Raw genomic sequence first — 19,989 nt, 5'->3', positions numbered from 1 at the left:
CCCTCTCACGTCGCCCATTGTAGGTTGCTGTTGCCTTCGGAGAAACCAATGGGGTACAAGGTGTTCTGGGACGATGGGATCATAGGGAGCGGAACCCTCCGTATGTGGTGATAGGACGCGGAGGTTGAGATCAATAAGAGGAGGGAGGTCTGAGGAACCGGGAGCTGACGCAGCTTCTTATGTAGCAGAAACCACTTCGAAGAGGTTGGGATACCACTAAGAGGGCACTATCTCGGAACGAAGTCTTACCCTATGAGCATGCCAGAATTTGGGGATGGTCTGTGACGGAATCCTGTTATTGACAAGGTCGCATGTAGAGGCATCAAGATAACCATGCCATAAAACGCTCGCTGAGCAATGGCCAAGCTTCAGCGCCTTCAGTGTTCTGGCATGATCTCACAAGGTGAGGCGTCCAGGAGCCTAGCCATTGGGCAAGCGATGTCCCCCTACCTTGGTTTGGATATCGCCCATGCCACCCGCTGAACGGCTCGAGACGAGTCGGACGCTGAACGGCTGAAGGTACGACTCGGGAGAAGCGATACTTATATATGGTCAGTCCTTGCTTTCCACCCGAAAGGTGGCGAGTGCCACTGCAAAGGGATGTGCCTGTCCAGGTGCTGTTCTCAAGCGATCTGGAGATCTACACTGTTGTCATAGTGTAACATCTGTATGCAGGTAGAAGCTGTTCAACTGCCCTAGTAAGCTCCCGTACAATGCCATTCACTCGCCGCACTTCGGGGTTCTGCAATCATGCATAGCATTGCCTTATTCTGAGCGATCTGCGGGTGCAATGGAGTACTGCGTCGATAACAGAAGTTGCAACATGCAGTGGACTCACCAAAAGCACTTTCCTTGGCATATACACTTGCAATGGCCATATCCGCATGGGACGTTCTCGATTGAACAGTGGTCTACACGGCTATGCAAGGCAAAACCATCTCCCAAGCCACATTATGCCGTTGACCAGGGTTTTGACATGCGACCCTGAAAGGACTCAGAGGCCAGTGGCAGAGAAATGAGGACATAGCCTTTGCAACCGTGTCTTTAGAGTCAGATGGCATCTTCTATCGCAAGAGCATCTCAAAAGTAACGGTACCTGTGCTATAATATGGCACCCCCACGGATGCATTTCATTTCCGCCCGCCACTGGTGTGCACTGTGCAGTGTACTCGGTGTATCCGAGGAGAACTCCTAGGGCTCAAAGGGGAGGCGGCTCGAAAGTTGCTGTAAAGATATCAAGTAATAGGTGGCAAAGACCATTTTGTGCGTGGGCTACGCACCTGTCCTCAATAATCGTACTCCGAGAAAGCATATAGTATTCGCGGAATGCGGACTGTGAATCATCAACATTATATGAGGGTGATTGAGCCCATCTCGGGGCTCAGTTAGGTGGAACTCAAAGTCATATCAATACTCCGTATGCACGAGTCAGCAGTTTGCTTCAATAGAAGGCCAGCATCAGCGATACTCTCCGCGTGTTCAGCATTAAGCTGTGGTCAAGTCGAACTTGGTGTGCCGCGTGGCGAGAGTAGCGCCACATCTGTATCCCACGACGACGGGGACAACGAACACTGCCACCAGCGTTTGTCGGAACATTTAACCGCTGGCGTGAACTGCGAGTCGGTACTACACGTTCCTCTATGCAATGTCAAGTACGCCCGCGCTGGGGCAATGATTAATGCTCGATAATGGGTACGAGATGATATCGCACGCAGTTGTTTCTCGCTCAAGGTGTAAAGTCAGTGCGAACACAGCCGAAAGTCTACAGAAAGTCGACCGTGCCCAAGTGTTCATTCCTCTCACAAGGGCGAACGTAACTCCAACCCTGACACGCGGCAGTATGTGTGTCCTGGGACAGAGAACCCTCCACCTTCGCCACACATGAACGATTCGCCCATTCCCGCCGGGACAGCGGCCTCAAGCGTGGGGCCATGAAGCTAAGGCTTACTCCAGCGTTCGTCCGTAGAGGTACAATATTAGAGTCTTTGCGCTAGCGGTTCTGAGCGGCGCCTCGCCCGCTCCTCAACAATGATAAGCCCGGTTCGCCGGTTCTGAAACCGCTTGCGAAAGGAGTCTATTGCCCGAGTAGAACGCGTCTTCCACTGGAGCAGTGACTATCCTGAGAAAGGGTGTCATCAAATGATCATCCTGCACACTCATAAGCTACGTACTATCGCGAAGAACCGGGCGCTTCGAATAGCCACCTGTGCGGTCCTCGCATCAGCTGCGTTCGCGGGACTGCCACCATCTTTCCGTCCTGGATTTTCCAGCCGTGCCAGCGAAGCTCGATGCGCTCTAACGACGATAGCTCACTATCCGTCAGCAACCGCTCTGCGAGCTGTCTTGTCATCATTTCTCTGCGCGAGTCTCCCGTCAGCCTGTCGCTTGCCGTGACAGCAATGGGCGGATCCGGGCGGGTGACAATGCTCAGCCTTCGCAGATTCTGCAGGCACTGCAGGCGTTGTCCCACCTCAGTAATCAAACCCTAGAAGGCAAAGAAGACGCTGGGATCAGCAAGCTGCTTGTTACGCGCTGAATGAGGGAACAACCGATGGCACAGCCAGAGCGGCGAACGATAGCTCCGTTTCCAGAGGCAAACCCAACACAAATGCAGAAGCAGGCGCACCTCGAACTCCTCCCACGATACTTGTTTCGGACGATCCATGTCGAACTGGAGCGCGAGCGCGCAGAGGGGCCCTCCTGCGAGAGCGGATGCGAGGATGCCTACGCGTGCGACAGCAGCCGCCGTGCTGTCAACGGATAGTGCGAGCTCGAGCAACTTCGCCTTTTGCGTGAAACCTGAGCCCAGGAGGCGGCGGAGGAGCGCGTCGTCCATGGGCTCGTGCACGCGTAGGGCCTCAACGTATTGTCGCGTCTGGACGAGGGAGACGCTGAAGGGGGCGGAGGACGCGTTGAGCGCGACAAGGTTCGGGAGAAAGGTGGGGGAGGAGAAGATCTCCTGGGGGAAATGCAAACCGCCCTGGAGGATGTGGAGGGCATGCATATTGAGCGACCGGAGGTGGGTTGTGCGGCCAAGGATATCGAGAAGGAGTTCTTGGATGTCGAGAGGCGCGAAGCCGGAGAGGGTGAGATGGCGGATAAGGTGGGCGCTGGAGAGCGGAGAGGATACGAGGCGTTTCATGAAGCAGACGGCGACGTCGCAAGAGTTGACAGTGACCGAGGGCCCTATACAGAGGTCGATGGTGTGATGGAGGTTGCGCGCACCGTACATGTACCATCGCTGACTGACGAGCATAGCGGAGGAGAGCGCGGCCTCGGCGTGCAGGAAGTCAAAGATGTACGAGATAAGCTCTTCTGGGAGGCAATCCATGACGAAGCCCTGAGTGTCGTCAGGAGGAATGGGTAAGGGGCGACGATCCCCTCCGGAATTGAAGAATGATTTTATGGCAACGTCCACAGGGAATATTGGGCGCCCTAGCTTTCAAGACAAGCTATTGGTGAGGTAACAGTGTACCTGACATGGTGGTAGCCGACCGCGCTTGTGCAAGTACATACCCTAAGGTTTGGTGAGGCTGTATCGGGTTGTTGCCTAGCGGAGCGGAGAGTCAACCTGCGCCGAGGTCGCGGGGGAAACAAGAACGCTCCGGTAGATGAGTGAGGCGATGTCCGAATGGTATAAGGCTCGTTGTGAGACTTGGTAGGGAAGGAGAGTGTCATTTGATTGAGTCCGGTCAGCCCAGGGGTACAAATATGGAAGCATCAAGTCAAGAGACGCACTATTCCTTAGTGCGCAACCCTGGAAGAAAGGCGCGGGAGGCGGCAGGTGTCAGAGAGTCGCTCGGCTGTGGGCAATCCAATGGGTGTCGGAGGGCGTAGTGGTCTCAGACTCTCAGCCCCGCCTTCCAAGCCCAGAGGGGTCGATGTCACTGCTAGGCGCTGCGGCCACTTTAGTGCAAGCGCCCGATCGGGCAACACAGACGCCCATTGACGGCCCGACTTAGCTCAAGGACAACTCCGCTCTCATTGCGCACACCAACGAGCACACCCTGCCAGCACTAGTCTCCTCTTTCTCGTTAATCCTCGCTCTCGGAAAGGAGACGCTAGGAACGCTCTTTAGGACTCTTCCTCTATACCCTCGGACATGGCTCGTGTGCCGCGCGGGCTCTGCATCCTCGGTGCTGCGGCCCTCTCGTTACTCTCGACTACCCACGCATTCTACCTGCCAGGAGCCGCCCCTCATGACTATCATGAGGGAGAGAAGGTGGAGCTTTTTGTGAACGCACTGACGCCCATGATAGCAGGGTATGACAATGCAAAGCTCGTACGTGATCACATTCTCCGCAGACCACCCAGTGCTCACGGGACTGTCGCGGTGCAGAAATCCCTCATAAATTGCACGTGAAACGTTCCTTCAAAATTGCATGTTTGTCTGACACCTTGGCCTAGACGACTACTACAACCCTGCATTCCACTTCTGCCAGCCCGAAGGGGGCCCCAAGAAGGAGCCTGAGGGGCTCGGGTCCATTCTCTTCGGAGACCGTATATTCAACTCCCCGTATGACGTACGTTCCTTTCCTCCACACCACATGCACTACCAACCCGAGCGTTAGATCCACATGGTGCAAAATAGCACAACATGCCAGGTTCTCTGTACACAGACCATCCCTCCCGAAGATGCCAAGTTCATAAACGACCGCATACGAGAAGACTATGCCATCAATTGGCTCATTGATGGGCTTCCTGCGGCGGAGATGAAGGAAGACAAGAAGACTGGGGAGCTATTCTTCGAACAGGGTTTCAACCTCGGGTATGACGAGGGCGAGTTCTCAGAGATGCCCGCGATACACAACCATTACGACATTGTTCTAAGGTCAGTCTACAGACCTCATATGCCGCGCGCCATAGTAAGTAGGCATGTTCTCGGAATATGCACAGGTATCACACTCCGACCGCCGGAGTGTATCGCATTGTTGGCGTCCTTGTGTGGCCAGTGAGGTATGCCTGAAATGAAGTGGTGAGAGGTCTGTCGGCGGAGACTGACTCAACGCCGCATTAGCCGGGGCGGTTCCCAGGAGGTACCCCCAGACGGCATCGTCGACTGCGCACCCGCAGATTCGCAGCCCCTAATCCTGAGCGAGGTTCAAAACACCACAATCACCTACACCTACCGAGTCATGTGGAATGTGCGCACATACTCAGGAATGGTTTTGTCTGTATAGTGACATCTGGACTGCAGGAGTCTGACACGCCTTGGGCCACTCGATGGGACAACTACCTGCATATATTCGATCCCGTAAGTGTCTTCTGTTCATAGTTGCCTTTTTCGTCGAATAACAGAACCTTGTATGCAGCGCATTCACTGGTTCAGCTTGATAAACTCGATCATCGTAGTCGTGTTGCTATGCCTCATGGTGTCAATGATACTCCTCCGCACTGTGTCCCGCGACGTAAGCATGTTGGGCTTCCGGGGTCTGCTGCGCGACTCACCGCATCATAGATCTCTCGGTACAACGCGATAGATCTGAGCGTGGGCTTGTTCTTTCGTGTCTAACGGCTACAATTGCTCAATGTGTGTTCAGGAAGACGTGCAAGAAGACTGGGGCTGGAAGCTGGTACATGGGGAGGTCTTCCGGGCGCCGCGAAACCCCATGGTGCTCTCCATTCTCGTGGGGAACGGGGCGCAGCTCTGCGCTATGGTCGGCGTCACGCTCGGCATGTTTTCATATCTTGAATGATCATTCAAGCGTTCATGCTGACTCGATGCACCTAGTATTTGCCTTGCTCGGTTTCCTGTCACCTTCTAATCGAGGATCGCTGGCGACTGTTATGATCGTCTGCTGGACATTCTTCGGAGTGTAAGGAAGTGGTCCTTTTAGACCCGGACACGGGCTCACACCGCTGGGCTTCTCAGAATTGCCGGGTACATATCAAGCAGGGTGTATACCTCTCTTGGCGGAACGAACAAGCGACGGAACTCGTTTTTCACTGCCACGATCATGCCAACGTGAGCCGCGTTCCTGTTTATCCGGTATTCTTGTGAACGATCGTCTTGCGCCACAGGTTCGTGTTCGCGATGGTTTTCCTATTGAACCTTTTCCTTATCGCTGCGGGCTCTTCGGGAGCGGTGCCTTTCGGTGAGCCCCCTTCTGCCACTGACATTGAGCCCTAATTGGCAGCTAACCATTCCTTTCGGGCGCAATAACCTTTTCGATAGGCACTCTGCTTCTGATAATCGTCCTTTGGTTCGGTGTCTCGGCACCGCTCTCCGCGGTGGGCTCTTACTTTGGTTCAAAGCATGGCGTGAGTCCCTGAGCGTTATCCCCTGAGCGTCGTCCCTTTGACAGTCGAGTCGTGGGGCGTCCTTGGCTGAACAACGGTTTTGCGTCTTCCTAGGCGATACAACATCCCGTGCGTGTCAACCAAATCCCGCGTCAGATTCCGCCACAGCCGAAATACCTTCGTCCATGGGTACGTTCCGCTGTAGAAACTACTATTGTAGTTCTGCGGGCTACGAAAATACATCGCAACATATTGATACGTTGACCGTAGGCCGCTACTATTCTTGCGGGCATTTTGCCCTTTGGTGCGTGTTGCCAGTGACGCCAGCAATAATCGTTGAACTTTCGTAGACTGACGGCAATCCAGGCGCGGCGTTCATTGAGCTCTACTTCGTACTCTCCAGTCTATTTGCGTCGCGCGCGTACTACGCGTTCGGCTTCCTCGCCCTAACCGCTGCAGTCGTAGCGCTCACCACTGCCACGGTCACTATCTTATTCACCTATTTTATCCTCTGTGCGGAAGACTACAGGTATGTCCTGTTCTGACGTCGCTCGGCGCCCCGCTTTCCCCTTCCATACGTATCTGCCCTTGATCCGTGCCCGGTGGGTCTGCGGCCTGCGGCAAGGGGCGAGGCTTGGGGGCTGTCCGTGGCGAAGTTGTAGACCGACGCTGACATGCTTCGCGATCTCATAGGTGGCACTGGCGCGCGTTTCTCACCGGGGGAGGGAGCGCTTTCTGGCTCCTTGGCTACGGTGTCGTGTACTGGGCCCTGCGGCTGTCGCTAGACTCGTTCACGAGCGCAGTGCTGTACTTTGGGTACCTGCTGCTCCTGTGCGTGTTCGACTTCCTCATCACTGGTGCGTAGACCCCTTTTCGTTAACCATCAGCCACTGCTCGGCTGCTCGACGGCCGGCACGAAACCACATCAGATCGGACGGTTGCTGGAAGGCAAACCTTTAGCGGCGCTGACCACTCTTGGCGCCACGATCGTGCCTGTCATCCTTCAATTCTCGTTATCGTAGTTGATTGTGGACTCATGTGTGTCTATCTTTGCTGACAGGTACCATTGGCTTCCTCGCGACGTATTGGGCGGTCCGGAGGCTGTATAGCGCTATCCGTGTCGACTGAGCCTGGAAGCAAGGCGAGACTGCGATTTGGGATTCAGACAATGAAGGCAGGTCGAGCGCATCCTGCGTGTCGTCGTGGTTGCGTTGCTACGTCGTCCGATCGCGGTGTCCGAGCACGCAGTTTTCCTGTCTCGACTGCATGACAGATATGAACTCCTCCGCGCTAGAGAACCTCGTTGGGCTGCTGCAGGGCAGCGGTCGGTCCCTAGATATCAGCTACCAATATTACGGACAACTACTATGTAGACAGCTCTGGACTATCAAAAGTATTTCGATACCGTCCTTCCTAGTTGAGCAATCATGCCGGCACGTTCTGTATTGCAAAACCTGCAAACCCCTGACAGATCGCATAATAAGCAGCTGATACGGCTGGAGCATGCGTGGCGCCAACAGTGAAAGCCCGAAAGGAGCTGTAGTCGGCAGTACACGGGCGTGGACGGCTGAACTACCGCAGCCCACTACTTCAAGGCGACAACCGCAACCTTCTGGCTGCCAGCGCGTAGGAAGGCGAGCCGCTCGTCGATGAAATCGGCGGGGGTCAGTTTCTGCTGGACGTCTGCAACCGGGGTGTTGTTGAGGTAAAGGCCCTTCGACGCCACGAGCTGGCGCGCGGCGTCTGCCCATTCCGAATCGAGGGCAAAGTAAACATGGGCAAGTTGTCGTGCCAGATTAGCACATATCAAGGGGGAATGTCGAATCGGCAGACGCACTATTAGAGGACGCTACAGAGAGCGTCGTGGCTAGTTTGGTGAGCGGTACGTCGAGCACTTCTGACGCGTCACAGACATGGAGGACCGGGTTGCCGCGCAGCGCCGCGAGGACGTTGTCGGTCTTCGCGGTGGAAATATCACGCTCGTATATGATCTTGGTCGCGAGCCGTGCGCGCGCCACGCCATCCTCTGTACCACATGGTACCACGTCAGCGGTCGCGTGCATATGGACGGACGGCACGGGGCACAGGCGAATTGTTGGGAGAGGATGGTCAAAAACAACGACATACCGCCATGCACGAGCTCTGTAACCTCCTCCGCGAGGAGACGCTGTGCGCTACGCGCTTCCGGATTTTGCTGTGAAAGGTTGTTCCGTGAGCGACTTGACTAGACGGATGGACGGATGACCGCATGCTTGCATGCTCCTTGGCGAGCAGACGGGACAGTGAGATGGAGTCGTACGTACGTTGTGCGTCTCCATGACGGTGTCGACACGCTCCAGCGATAGGAGGGTGAACATTTTCAAGTATCGTCCAACATCCGCGTCTGACGACCTCAGGAAAAACTGTCGGAGTTCGGCTCATGAGCATCTAACGCCCATGAAGGTGGATAGAACAGCGTCCGTGCGCTTCAAAACGCTCACTTGATATAATTCAAACACGCTCGTGTCATCTTCGTTGAGCGAGATGGCGTTGCCGGCGCTCTTTCCAAACTTCTGGCCCGACGCCGTCGTGAGCAACGGCGTGGTTATGCCGAAGCCCTTTTCGACAAGTGCGCCGGATTCCTGGGAGTTGGCACGGTTTATGAGATCGATTCCGGCTATGATGTTTCCCCACTGGTCGGAGCCGCCGACCTGAATGGTGCAGCCAAAGGTCTTGTGCAGGGTCAAGAAGTCATAGGCTTGGAGGAGTTGATATGTGAATTCGGTGAAGGATATTCCTTGTTGGGATGACAAACGCGCTTGCACGCTGGACGGACCGTTCAGACATGTGGTAAACTCGGAATGCGTGACTAACCTCTCGCGCGTGAGCATGGTGTTCACTCTGCTATGGAATCCGACGGTACGAAGGAATTCCAGAAGGCTGAGATCCTTCAGCCAATTGAAATTGTTTTGAACGTTGGGCGGGAGTACTCGCAGGGAGGAGGGTATACGCTTCTCTGCATACTTTTGTGCTCTCTCAAAGAATTGTTTGATCCCTGCAGTGAGTTGAGCGACATTGTACTCGATGGTCTCGCGCGCAGTTAGCGGCCGCTCTGTCGAACGTCCAGAAGGGTCACCAATAAGCCCTGTTGCTCCACCTATCTGGGCTTCATTCTCCATACAGTCCTCATAAAAAGAGCTGGTAAACGTACCAGCGGTATGATTTGGTGTCCACGGAGCTGAAAATGGAATAGCGACAGTAGTGGCACGAGGTGTCCGACGTGAAGGGAGCGCGCGGTTGGGTCTACTCCAAGGTAGACGGTCTGCGGCTGCTTCTGTAGCTCAATTTCTAGTTGGTCGGGTCTATGAGAGTCAGGGAAGCATAGTGTCCATCATGACTATTAACACACCTAGTGATGTCTGCCACAAGCCCGCGAGTCCTCATGTCCTCCAGCACTCCGGATTGTAGGTGCAAACTTCGACATTGTCGGCGTAGCGACAGCCAGCTAGCGGCCGTCACGGGTTTGAGTGTATATAGGTTGTTGCGAGCGAGGTGCATGGTTGCAATGGCCAAAGACGCGTCCAGAGGTCGACACGGAGGGCGGCGACACGCCGCGCTCAGAATTTCCGTGTTAGGCAAAGCGAGAAGCCATTGCCGCCAACGCACTAACGCCGTCACGCTTTTTCGCTGTTTAGTCCACTTCCCACCAGCGCCACGCTCGCGCCGCCAACTCCCTGTCCTTGAAGGTTCCAGCGAACACGGTCCCTTCTATTTGCGAAGTATTACGATACTATTCTGAGGGAGGAACGACATCTGCGATCCCCACTTACAGCCGCCGAACTGAGGCCAATCGCGATGCAGTTCGAAGTGCTAGCCAAGTGCCACACAACTCGCGCGAGAGTCTCCAGAATGCGTCTCGCACGTGAGCGCAGCTAGTTCTCATTTCTGTGATGCGGCCTCTGATGCAGAATAAGCCAGATGGTGTCACGATGTTGCCGACGTTCATGCCTGTAGCAACACAAGCGGCGATCAAAGGGCTCACTCCTCAGCAAGTTGAAGCCCTAGGAGTGAACCTGATCCTGAACAATACATATCATCTGAATTTACGTCCAGGGATCGAAGTGCTCAAAGAAGCCGGTGGCGCGCACAAATTCCAGGGATGGAATCATAACCTTCTCACGGTGATTTATCCCCTGTGTTTTGTATGAGAAAGCACTGAGGGAAGTTACAGGACAGTGGAGGCTTCCAACTGGTCTCCTTAAGCAAGTTTACCAAGATCATGGAGGAGGGAGCCTTATTCGCCAGTCCCTTTGACGGTGAACCTACCATGTTAACCGTATGAGGTGTCACTCGATTTGTGTCTCCGCGACGCTGACTTCTGGCACAGCCAGAGGAAAGTATCTCGATACAGCACGCTATCGGTGCCGATATCATCATGCAGTTGGATGACGTAGGTCTGTGGCCTTTGCTTTGGATAAGGTCATCAGCTCAAACGCGGCTACAGTCTCGAGTTTAACCGTCGGACCTCGCGTAGAGGAAGCCATGTGGAGAACGGTTCGCTGGCTAGACCGATGTATAAACTTCCACCAAAAATCAGGAAGAGATGACGTGCAAAATCTCTTCGCAATTGTTCAAGGCGGCCTGGAGCCCGATCTTCGAGACAAATGTTTAGATGAAATGATTACTCGCAAGGATAGGGTTGCTGGCTACGCTATCGGTGGTCTGAGTGGCGGAGAAGAGAAAGGTATTCCTGGCTAGTGCATTTTCTGCAACGTACTGATGCACGGTATCGCAGATATCTTCTGGAGAGTGTATGCCCGACTTTCTTTCTCCTGTGTCTTCTACTCATCTGACAGGTTGCAGGATCAAGCAATGTGCTGATAGCTTGCCAGAAGATCGTAGGTGATTTACCACTGTCCGCAACACGCATGGCTAACAAGTAGCCATAGGGCCACGCTATTCAATGGGTATCGGTTTCGCAGAAGGTGATACCGAGTGTTGCATTTCCCTGGATGACGCTCGAACTGATCTTCCATCACGAGATCTTCTCGTCTGCGTCGCACTTGGGGTGGACATGGTACGAGTGGTCAGAGGCGTTCGATTTCTGCACTGACGATCCTCCAGGCAGACTGCGTCTTTCCCACTCGGACCGCACGTTTTGGGGTGGCGCTGACGCGTAATGGCCCATTGAACCTGAGTCAGCGCATAATCCATCAATCCTTGCAGCATGGCTTACGAATTATACAGGGTTGGGCAAACATGCAACGGACATGCGACCGATCGAGGAAGGCTGCCCCTGCCCAACCTGTTCAAGCGGTACGACAAGAGCGCTGCTTAACCATACTGCGACTCTAGAGACGGCCGCTGCCCACGGTGAGCGTTCCGTACGACAAGAACTTGTGCAATATAGACAGCTAACTCGCATGATCAGCTATTACGCAGCATAACCTTGTTTTCCAGGCGCGAGTCATGGGTGGTGCGCGGGAGGCGATCATGAGCGGAACATTCCCGCAGTATCTGAAGGACTTCTTCTCAAACTATTTTGGTGATGCCGGCTACCCGGAATGGTGCGTCAACGCACTGAAGAGCGTCGGGGTGGACCTCCTTGAGGGCCGGCCGGATACCAAAGTCATTCCCGGCGATGGAGCGAAATGGGAGTACTCCGATGCGGCATGATAAGCAGGAAAGGCGCCTCAGCTATAGACAGGTACCGAACACTTAATGGGAGCAGTACGTAGTATGCCTACAGCTACTGCTACCGCTTGCCCTTCTTCCGAGGTGCTCGTGCGTTCTTGAGTTTCCTCTGCTCCGCGGTCTTGCGAGCTTTCCGGATCTGGTCCACGGTCTTGAGCTCGTTCTTGACCTTACCAACAGGTTTTCCACCGAACCTGCTCCCCTTCTTGGGCTGACCCTTGTCCTTTTCGAGTGAAGGTCGCGAAGACGACCCGCGAGCCGGGTTTTGATCTCCGCCGTTATGCTGTTGTCCGTCCTTGAGCTGTCGCGCCTTTCGCTCATAGTCGCCACGCAGCTTGTCGAGCGGCTTCGCTGCGACGACCTGTTTATGGCGATATTTTCTCCCACCCGGTCCATGCCCGCCTCCACCGCGAGCGTTCTCCGGCTCAGCCTCACCCACCTTTGGCAGGCTCATGTGGGTCTTCGCCTTCCACTCGTCGAAACGCCCGCTGCGGTACGTCACGGGCAGCTTGACACCGCTCTCGGTCTTCACAAGCTTGACGTTGTCTGCGCCCTCGCCAGTGCCCCTTACGAAACGCTTTTTCTTCTTATCCCATTTATTTTCGCGACGCTGACGCTCCTGTGCGGAGGTCTCGTCGCCGGTGAGGTCGAACGCGACGTTCCGCGCTTGCTCGGCGAAGGAGGCGCCGTCGCGGAGTGAGTAGCTGGGCATGGAGGCGTAAGACGCGATGTATGATCGATAACAAAAGGTGGAAACCATCAAGTCGCCCAGAGGGAAGGACGAGGGCAGATGTTGGTATCAAGACGCACCCTTTCTCTGTATCGGCGTCTTTCTGGTAATGAGACATGTAGAACTCCTCGTCGCGGAAGCTCCCTTTTCCAGCTCTCGCCTTCTTGTTTGACACATCAAACACGGCCTGTTAGGGGGAAAGGCAGGAGCGTGAGCGGCACGCGCAGAGAGGGGAGCGGGAGAGAATACTTACCGCAATGTCGGCCTCATCTGCCATTTCCAGCTCTTCTCCTTCGCTGTCATCCCGCTCGTGCACGGCATCCCTCCCTCCATCATCTGCTACTATGACAGCAGCGGAGGTGGACGCCAATGAGGCACGCTGTGCCGCCTTGCTCAGCGCTTTACGCCGCTGCTTCATCAGTGCTGCCGTCTCTGCGTTGCCGCGCGCTCCAATCTCGAGGATGGTCTCCGCCGGGCGGAACGAGTCAACGAGTTTCAGGAGCGCCCGTCGTTTTGCTTCCTCAGCGAGCTTCGCTGCGGTGTCAGGGCTTCTCCGCAGTAACACAGGGTGGATGCCCGATTCCGTGCCAATGTAGCCCCAGCGGCCGTCCTTGAGCATCTCCTTTGTATTGTGGTAGCTCGCCGGGCTCGCCTTGCCTTTGCTGCGCTCGTACATGCCCTGCCCTTTCCGCATGACATCTCGAAGGGTGCTGAGGTTGTGGTTCTCCTGATCCAGCTTCTGGATGTACGCCACCTCCTCGTCTAACTTGTCCCGCTCGAATGGTCCCAGGACCAGGGACTCCGTGTAGGCCTGGTCGCCAGCACCGCTGACTTCATTCTTGATCGGGCGGGAAAGGAATAGCTGCAGGTCCAGGAGGTACGGCAGCTCAGATGCCGTCACGAAGGACCACGCCCACCCCTGCCGCCCTGCGCGGGCGGTACGCCCGACGCGATGGACGAACACCCTCGCGCCCTGCGGGAAGTCGTAGTTGACTACGTTCTCCAAAACGGGAATATCGATACCGCGGGCGGCAACGTCCGTGACGACGAGGATGTTGGTACGGCCACGGCGGAAAGCGTCCATCTGCTGCGTTCTTGCGACCTGGTCCAGGGAGCCGTAGATGTGGGAGACGGCATAGCCGGCGGCTGCAAGGAGGTTGGTGAGATATTCAACGTGGTGTTTGGTGGCGGCGAAGATTAGAGTCTGGTGAGGGGCGGCGGCGTGTTCCGAGTGCTTCGCTTTCGCCTTCCCTTTGCCCTTCTTGTCGTTGGCTTCCTCCGATTCTGTGGAAGGGTTTCCGAAAGGGACGCCAATGACCTCCCTGAGAAGGACGAGGAGACATGCGTCCTTTTCGGCTTGCTTGACGGAGAAGAACGCCATCTTCAAATCAGCGCTTATTTTAGTCTCTGCGTCAAGGCGGACGAGTTTCGGGTTCTGCAAGCCGGCCTTCGCAAACTCGACAAGAGATTTGGGGAGGGTAGCGGAGAAAAGGAGGCTTTGTCGCGTTGCGGGTAGGCGGTGCAGGATCTCCGTGAGAGCAGTCTGGAAGCCCATCTCGAAGAGACGGTCAGCCTCGTCAAAGACGACGTATTGCACAGACTTCAGGTCGAGATTCATTTCGACAATAAGATGTAGGAGACGGCCAGGAGTAGCAATGATACTGGGGTCATCGCGTAAGTGATTATTATTTGTCACAAGTGAAAGTACATACACGTCCGGGTTATTTGAGATCATCTCAAATTGTTCGTCCAAGCTCTCACCACCGACGACCAGGCCCCATCGCAAGCTCTGACCCTTTTTCCCCTCGTCCACATCATGGGTATCTCCCGCATGATCGCCCTCTCCTGCGTGCCATCCCCGCGCGAGTTCTTTTCCGACCTTCAAAATTTGCAAAGCAAGCTCACGGGCAGGGAGGAGAATGAGAGCTCGAGCACCGAATGTCGCAGAGTGTCTTCCTCCAAGACGTTGTACGAGGGGAACCAGGTACGCGAGCGACTTTCCTGAACCAGTGCGAGCCATCCCGACGAGGTCGCGCGGTGGATTCGCGAGAAGGGCGGGTATGGAAAGGCGTTGGATGGGGGTAGGTATGCGGAACCCTTGTAGCGTCAGAGACCGCAGTAACCAAGGATGCAGGCCTGTGTGACACTGAGCAAGATATGCGGATAATATACGATGGATACATACCCATGCTCTGAAAGCTTCCCCCTCCCGTTTCACCCTTCGCAATCTTGGTTTTCTTCCCCTTAGTCTTCTTCAACAGCTCCGTCCCCTCTTTGACGTCGCGCCTTGCAATAGAATCGCGGATAAACTCTTGCAGATCTTCATCATCCTCGCCGTCAGACAACTTTGCTGTCGATAAGGTCTTTGATCGTTTCCCGGTCAGAGCGGAAGAGATGTCGATTTCGTCCTCAAATTCTAGAGCGACTTCGGAGTACCCAGCATCAGAGTCCGAATCGGCGGGTTCATTATGCTTTCGCTTGACGGATGCCATCGCAATGATAGGATGAGGTGAACAACAGAGTGCAGAGGAGGACACGGGCAACGTTGGTGCCGTCTAAGTAGGACGGTGCGCACACCCCGGCAACTTTGATTGAGAGACCCAAAAAATGGATTACATCAGCATACCCTCTGTCCATATACGGGAAATCCTGGTGTCCAACTGTAGCGCCCCAAGAGACCCCTCATAGGCCTCATTGACGACCACCACGGTACCGGTGAGTGTCGGGGTCTATAGTTCGACCGATAGATTCAGCTTGTACTCAACACAGTCATAGCAGGGCGGTCAGGGGACGAGTTGACCCACGCGAAGCGTATGTACCACTTCGCACAAGGTGCGTACTACGCTTTTTGCCTTACTTTAATTGTGCCTTGGCAAGCTGCGTTCGAGTCGCTTCCACTGTACGGCGCGGGCGGATAATTGCCGGCAAGCCATGCACAAGAGTCTCGCAGCTGGAATGCCACCGACCGATCATATATTACTCGCGGGAAGTGGAACTGCTCGAGAGAATCATTGGCAAAAATACATCTGTGACTCACGTCTATTCGTGGCTGTTCAGGAACATCCCTGATTTTCGTGTTTTCTTCTGTACGCTCACAACAGTGGTACTCAGATATTACATCGGACCTTGTTCACGGCTTCTTCCCTACACACATTGTATAACAAACCGTCAGCTATCAACGCCGTCAATGTCTAAGTAGGGCCTCGTATTTCCGCATAAGGCACTAATATTTGACGTATTCTTCTTCCACTGCAGCGTGGGAGGGGGAGCGGAGAGAAGCTCGAAGTAAGTTCAAAATCTACGCAGGCTCCTCTCAGATGACCATCAAAACTATCCATGCTCCTTCCCCATGGAGTGCCGTCGCATCTATAATTATATCCGAGTTCCTGCCTTTCGTCCGCTTAAAAACCTCGAGGTCAGAGGGACAAAAGAGGGCCCTCTCCTCCCGCACCTGACGGCTATGATGGTTATCAGCACGCTCCCTCACTGCGTCGAGGCCGACATTGAAGCATGCTCACCTGACCGGGAAAAGGATGAGAAGCAGGCATCCATCACGCATCTCGAAGACGCCTTAGATGTTGATAGCGAGGTCTATGTGGTGGATCAAGAAGCTGAACGAAGGTTAGCAATCAGTCTTGTTCCAAACGAGTAGTTGTCAACAGTGGATACCGGACAGGCTGGTGAGACGAATTGACTTGCGAATGATTACGGGGTCAACAGCGATGTATGTGCTGTGCTTCATTGACCGCTCAAACATCGTGAGTAAACAATTCTCAAGCTCTCCTTGTTACTCAATTTCTCGGAAGGGTAACGCAAAGGTTCTCAACAATGACACAGGGAACTCGCTACAACAAAGCTTGCGACTGACGAATAACCAATACATCATCGCCCTTATGGTGTTTTATGTCGCCTACACCGTGTTCGAGGTACCATCCAACTACCTTTTGAAGAAGTACAAACCTAGCCGATGGTTCTCCTTCTTGATGCTTGCATGGGGAGCGATGACTATGCTGATCGCGGCCACGCGAAACTATGGAGGACTCCTTGCCACCCGTTTCCTCCTCGGGATGTTCGAAGCAGGTCTCTTCCCAGGTCTCATCTACTGCCTTACCTTTTGGTACAAACCGAACGAACGCGCCGTTCGCGTTGCGCTGATAGTGGCCGGTGCTACTCTAGGCGGTGCCTTTGGAAGCGCGATAGCCTTCGGCATTGGCACGGTCAATGGCGCACACGGCTTAGAAGGTTGGAGGTGGCTCTTCCTCATTGAAGGCGCTGCGTCCTGCTTCATCGCGCCCTTCATTCTATGGTTCTATCCAGATTACCCCGAGACCGTTTCGTGGCTGTCTCCAGAAGAGCGCGAGCTAGCCACTGAGCGCATCGAAGGTGTCGCGTCCTTGGGACACGAGGCCATCACTTGGAAGGACGCACGCGACACCCTCCTCGACTGGCGGCTTTACCTTCACCATTGGATCTGGATTGCATACTCCGTTGGGTTCTCCAGCATCTCCCTCTTCACGCCGACGATCGTCCAGGGTCTGGGATTTGCAGGACTCCGCGCGCAACTCTTCACAGTGCCCCCGTACGCACTCGCCTTCTTTGTCGTCACCGCCGTCGCGTGGATATCCGACCGATTCGAGATGCGCGCTTGGGCTATGGCTGCGTCTTTTGCGATATGCGGGATCTCCTTCGTCATCGAAGGTAAGCACAGTATTACTAGCTATTCATGACTCAGTGCGTATCCAGGCTAAATTCTGTTTCATTCGTTTTCAGGATCGCTACCGCCGACCGCGTTCACCGCTCGCTACGCAGTGTTGTGTGTTGGCGTCCCCTTCGCGTATGCGGTATCGGGTCCCACCCTCAGCTGGCTCACGGGAAACCTCAGAGGGACCGGAGTTTCCACGCTCGCAGTCCCGCTCAATGGGTCGTTTTCGACGTTTGGTCAGATCATCGGTACGCCCGCCTTCCCCCCTAATGTTATTTTTTGTTCTTTCGTGCTGAGTCCTTCTCATGTTCCTGCATCCTGTTTTCCCTCCTTTCGCGCGTCGTCATTTGATGATGGTTTGTCCTGCAGGTTTATTCATATACAAAACCTCGGAATCGCCGGGCTTTCCCACCGGTCACTATACGAACGCCGGCTTTATGTTCTCCGGTGCACTCGCCGGTCTGGTGTTACGGTATGTTTACACGCGACGCAACCGTCAGCTATCCCCGGGCGAGCCGAGATGGAGGCTGTAGATACAGAGTAGATCACATTGCGAGCGGTGCAACGATGGAAGCAACTGTGGCGTTGTAAGATATTACGGGTGTTCTTCCTTCCGTTGTCCTGTTAGAAATCCTCGGACGCTTTGAGGGCCTTTCTGAACTTCACCATGGGTATTCTTGCATGTGGACGGTCTGTGCAAAGCTTAGCTTTCAAAATCGCTATATTCAGTCATAGCATTTGGCCATCATTTTGACGTCTTCTTTCCCATCTCGTTCTTCGGCGGCGGCGCTGGATAGGAGACTGCTTCATCAGATTCTGGTTAAGGTTCGGGCCAGCGGGGTCCGCGGTAGGACTAAGGTACCCAGGCATGCCGGGTGAACACCGTCATATGGTCCAATTATGGGTACCTCCAGTGAAACATGAAAGGCGTCCAGTTATGATCGACTAGATGTGAGGGTGTCTTGCAGAGCCGCACCGTCCCGGCATTTCGCGTTATTGCGTACCTGTGGAATAAATCGGACATTGAGCCGCTAGGTGGATCAGATGTAATAGGTCGAATGTGATAGATCGATCGCCCTCTACCTCCATGATGGAATCTTGGGCACCTCTCCGGTATCCCCACATATATATCTGGTACAATGGGACACGAGCAACTTCCTAACAACAGGGAGACGAAATGATACTTGGCGGTGTGCGTGCCTAGGGATGTACCGAACGACCCGCGACGCCTTCGACCGATTTCGGCGATACACTGTGGTACCGGCGTGCATACAGGCGAGAGTCCGATGGCAGGAAATCTGATGCCAAGGCGGGGGATTCTCTGGCTGAGAGATGGCGAACGCAATCACACGATCTCATGTCTGCACCGACCTTGGCTGAACATGCGTAAAGCCTTGGAGCCCCCCGGAGGATGTTTGGCGGAGATGACCTTGCAGCGCTTGAAATTCGAAGCGCTGCGACGGCGGCGGATCATGGTGAAGTGGCGGAACGCTAAGGTGAAGAAGAGAACAATGGAGGATTGCCATTACTGTAGTGAATATGACATTCAACATAGGCCACAGACTGTTTCAGTCAACTCGATTTGGCTCGAAGCCCGGTTTCCTCAACGGGATATCGATAACCGGCTGGCGACGGTCCGACAACCGTGAGACACGCGGGAGAGATTTTTCCGGGGATGCATTGGACCTATGGATGGTGATCTTGCAAGTTCCTGTGCCTCGCAACATGTCACCGTTGTATACTCTGCGGACGTACGTCAGTGGCGCCGTGTAATATCTGTGTCTTCACGTATGTGATGCTCGAAGCTGACTCCGGAGAAACGGAGGGATGTTGCTGAGGGATAGGACAAAACTGGCGCTTTGACCATTACAAGTAGGTACTATACTAACCTCCTGAAGTTTTGTGAAAACAACCATAACCGGGCCGACAGCAGTTTGGTCCGCTTGATTCTGAGTGTTCCGCGAGAATACCGTGGCGAACAGACAAGCCACCGCCGCGCTCGTCGCCGAGGCAGGGCGGGAGACGCTAAGCCCGATTCATATAAATGTGTGCGTGCGCACATGGCCGGGTACGTGTTTATGAGTGCGTACGAGGAGGCTCCGAATGATAGACTTTCATAACCGCCGTCAGACTCCTTCAAGTTACGCCGTGGCTGTGTCCCAAGTACATTAACGACGAAAACGTGGGGTGACGTCGCGGGCCATTTTGGCATCAGACCGGCCCGAGAACAGTGGCAGGTCGTTGTCGTGGGCAGGATACGCTGCCAACGCAATCACGCACATGCCGACGGCGAATGATCGATGTCGGTGGCGTAGTGGCATGCGAATCATTATTACTTACTCCCGTGGAACAAGGCTCGAGTGTCGCTGATGATAGAGACGAGCACACAGTCGGAGGGTAACGCTTCTCCTGAGGAGACGGAGGGGTCGCGAACCGGAAGACACGTGGCGCTGTAGAGTTCTGAGTTTGGGCCCGCTCGACGGGGCGTTTCGCCAGAGATCAGATCCGTGGTGACGAACACCGGCACGACCGCGACCGGAATAGCAGGGAGTGGTCGAGCATCCTCCAGCGCGCCAGAGGGCGCTGCAAATCTTTGTGCAAGTCAGAAGTGACGGGCGCGGCGCGTAGTCTGCGCCGAGGGTGG

At 54.8% G+C, this 19,989-nt stretch overlaps 6 protein-coding genes across 6 annotated transcripts; 3 read left to right on the top strand and 3 right to left on the bottom strand.

The window, feature by feature from the left end:
- Positions 1–1,726: 1,726 nt before the first annotated feature.
- On the bottom strand, positions 1,727–3,436 carry DICSQDRAFT_177983 (uncharacterized protein). The gene is made up of 3 exons (XM_007361966.1): positions 2,627–3,436; positions 2,172–2,485; positions 1,727–2,119 (listed from the first exon to the last, which is right to left on the bottom strand). Coding segments are annotated over exons 1-3 (1,020 nt in total). The 5' UTR covers positions 3,332–3,436; the 3' UTR covers positions 1,727–2,118.
- Positions 3,437–4,032: 596 nt separating this feature from the next.
- On the top strand, positions 4,033–7,673 carry DICSQDRAFT_133001 (endosomal P24A protein). Its single transcript, XM_007361965.1, has 19 exons — positions 4,033–4,282; positions 4,340–4,355; positions 4,408–4,523; positions 4,572–4,831; positions 4,897–4,956; positions 5,018–5,144; positions 5,198–5,254; positions 5,313–5,408; positions 5,459–5,488; positions 5,541–5,673; positions 5,732–5,816; positions 5,873–5,965; positions 6,022–6,095; positions 6,176–6,261; positions 6,355–6,429; positions 6,511–6,544; positions 6,607–6,769; positions 6,934–7,097; positions 7,301–7,673. The coding sequence occupies exons 1-19, from the start codon at positions 4,103–4,105 to the stop codon at positions 7,366–7,368; spliced, it is 1,917 nt and encodes a 638-aa protein (XP_007362027.1). The 5' UTR covers positions 4,033–4,102; the 3' UTR covers positions 7,369–7,673.
- A 36-nt stretch (positions 7,674–7,709) lies between these two features.
- On the bottom strand, positions 7,710–9,771 carry DICSQDRAFT_79516 (uncharacterized protein). Its single transcript, XM_007361964.1, has 8 exons — positions 9,629–9,771; positions 9,431–9,581; positions 9,094–9,380; positions 8,721–9,045; positions 8,544–8,642; positions 8,368–8,434; positions 8,078–8,266; positions 7,710–7,983 (listed from the first exon to the last, which is right to left on the bottom strand). Exons 1-8 carry the CDS (start codon positions 9,661–9,663, stop codon positions 7,826–7,828), a joined length of 1,311 nt encoding a protein of 436 aa, XP_007362026.1. The 5' UTR covers positions 9,664–9,771; the 3' UTR covers positions 7,710–7,825.
- A 164-nt stretch (positions 9,772–9,935) lies between these two features.
- DICSQDRAFT_99183 (tRNA-guanine transglycosylase) lies at positions 9,936–11,895 on the top strand (the record flags this gene model as incomplete). Its single annotated transcript, XM_007361963.1, has 12 exons — positions 9,936–10,141; positions 10,198–10,400; positions 10,451–10,555; positions 10,607–10,673; positions 10,724–10,963; positions 11,015–11,030; positions 11,083–11,117; positions 11,169–11,204; positions 11,262–11,296; positions 11,344–11,416; positions 11,467–11,592; positions 11,651–11,895. The coding sequence occupies exons 1-12, from the start codon at positions 10,075–10,077 to the stop codon at positions 11,893–11,895; spliced, it is 1,248 nt and encodes a 415-aa protein (XP_007362025.1). The 5' UTR covers positions 9,936–10,074.
- On the bottom strand, positions 11,889–15,192 carry DICSQDRAFT_99181 (ATP-dependent RNA helicase DBP10). Its single transcript, XM_007361962.1, has 5 exons — positions 14,829–15,192; positions 14,356–14,779; positions 12,897–14,304; positions 12,724–12,830; positions 11,889–12,617 (listed from the first exon to the last, which is right to left on the bottom strand). Exons 1-5 carry the CDS (start codon positions 15,133–15,135, stop codon positions 11,975–11,977), a joined length of 2,889 nt encoding a protein of 962 aa, XP_007362024.1. The 5' UTR covers positions 15,136–15,192; the 3' UTR covers positions 11,889–11,974.
- Positions 15,193–16,106: 914 nt separating this feature from the next.
- Positions 16,107–17,878, top strand: DICSQDRAFT_51152 (MFS general substrate transporter; the record flags this gene model as incomplete). The annotated part of the gene is made up of 5 exons (XM_007361961.1): positions 16,107–16,264; positions 16,320–16,401; positions 16,450–17,341; positions 17,414–17,593; positions 17,715–17,878. 5 exons carry the CDS (start codon positions 16,107–16,109, stop codon positions 17,876–17,878), a joined length of 1,476 nt encoding a protein of 491 aa, XP_007362023.1.
- Between the last annotated feature and the right edge of the window lie 2,111 nt (positions 17,879–19,989).

The sequence above is a fragment of the Dichomitus squalens genome (assembly GCF_000275845.1).
Source record: "Dichomitus squalens LYAD-421 SS1 unplaced genomic scaffold DICSQscaffold_3, whole genome shotgun sequence".
Taxonomy (NCBI): domain Eukaryota; kingdom Fungi; phylum Basidiomycota; class Agaricomycetes; order Polyporales; family Polyporaceae; genus Dichomitus; species Dichomitus squalens.
Note: the sequence above shows the minus strand (reverse complement) of the source record. Positions and strands in the feature narration are given on the sequence as shown.

Excerpts from the sequence above, each read along its gene's own strand:
- DICSQDRAFT_79516 (XM_007361964.1), bottom strand. The coding sequence starts at position 9,663 with ATGAGGACTCGCGGGCTTGTGGCAGACATCACTAG. Across the intron at positions 8,643-8,720 it reads GCGTGTTTGAATTATATCAA|TTTTTCCTGAGGTCGTCAGA; the intron begins GTGAGCGTTTTG and ends GAACTCCGACAG. Across the intron at positions 8,435-8,543 it reads CCGTCATGGAGACGCACAAC|CAAAATCCGGAAGCGCGTAG; the intron begins GTACGTACGACT and ends AACCTTTCACAG.
- DICSQDRAFT_133001 (XM_007361965.1), top strand. The coding sequence starts at position 4,103 with ATGGCTCGTGTGCCGCGCGGGCTCTGCATCCTCGGTGCTGCGGCCCTC. Across the intron at positions 4,524-4,571 it reads TATTCAACTCCCCGTATGAC|ATCCACATGGTGCAAAATAG; the intron begins GTACGTTCCTTT and ends CCCGAGCGTTAG. Across the intron at positions 4,832-4,896 it reads CATTACGACATTGTTCTAAG|GTATCACACTCCGACCGCCG; the intron begins GTCAGTCTACAG and ends GAATATGCACAG.
- DICSQDRAFT_99181 (XM_007361962.1), bottom strand. The coding sequence starts at position 15,135 with ATGGCATCCGTCAAGCGAAAGCATAATGAACCCGCCGATTCGGACTCT. Across the intron at positions 14,780-14,828 it reads GGGAAGCTTTCAGAGCATGG|GCCTGCATCCTTGGTTACTG; the intron begins GTATGTATCCAT and ends AGTGTCACACAG. Across the intron at positions 12,618-12,723 it reads GACGCCGATACAGAGAAAGG|CTACTCACTCCGCGACGGCG; the intron begins GTGCGTCTTGAT and ends CTCCATGCCCAG.
- DICSQDRAFT_177983 (XM_007361966.1), bottom strand. The coding sequence starts at position 3,331 with ATGGATTGCCTCCCAGAAGAGCTTATCTCGTACATCTTTGACTTCCTG. Across the intron at positions 2,486-2,626 it reads TATCGTGGGAGGAGTTCGAG|GGTTTGATTACTGAGGTGGG; the intron begins GTGCGCCTGCTT and ends TTTGCCTTCTAG.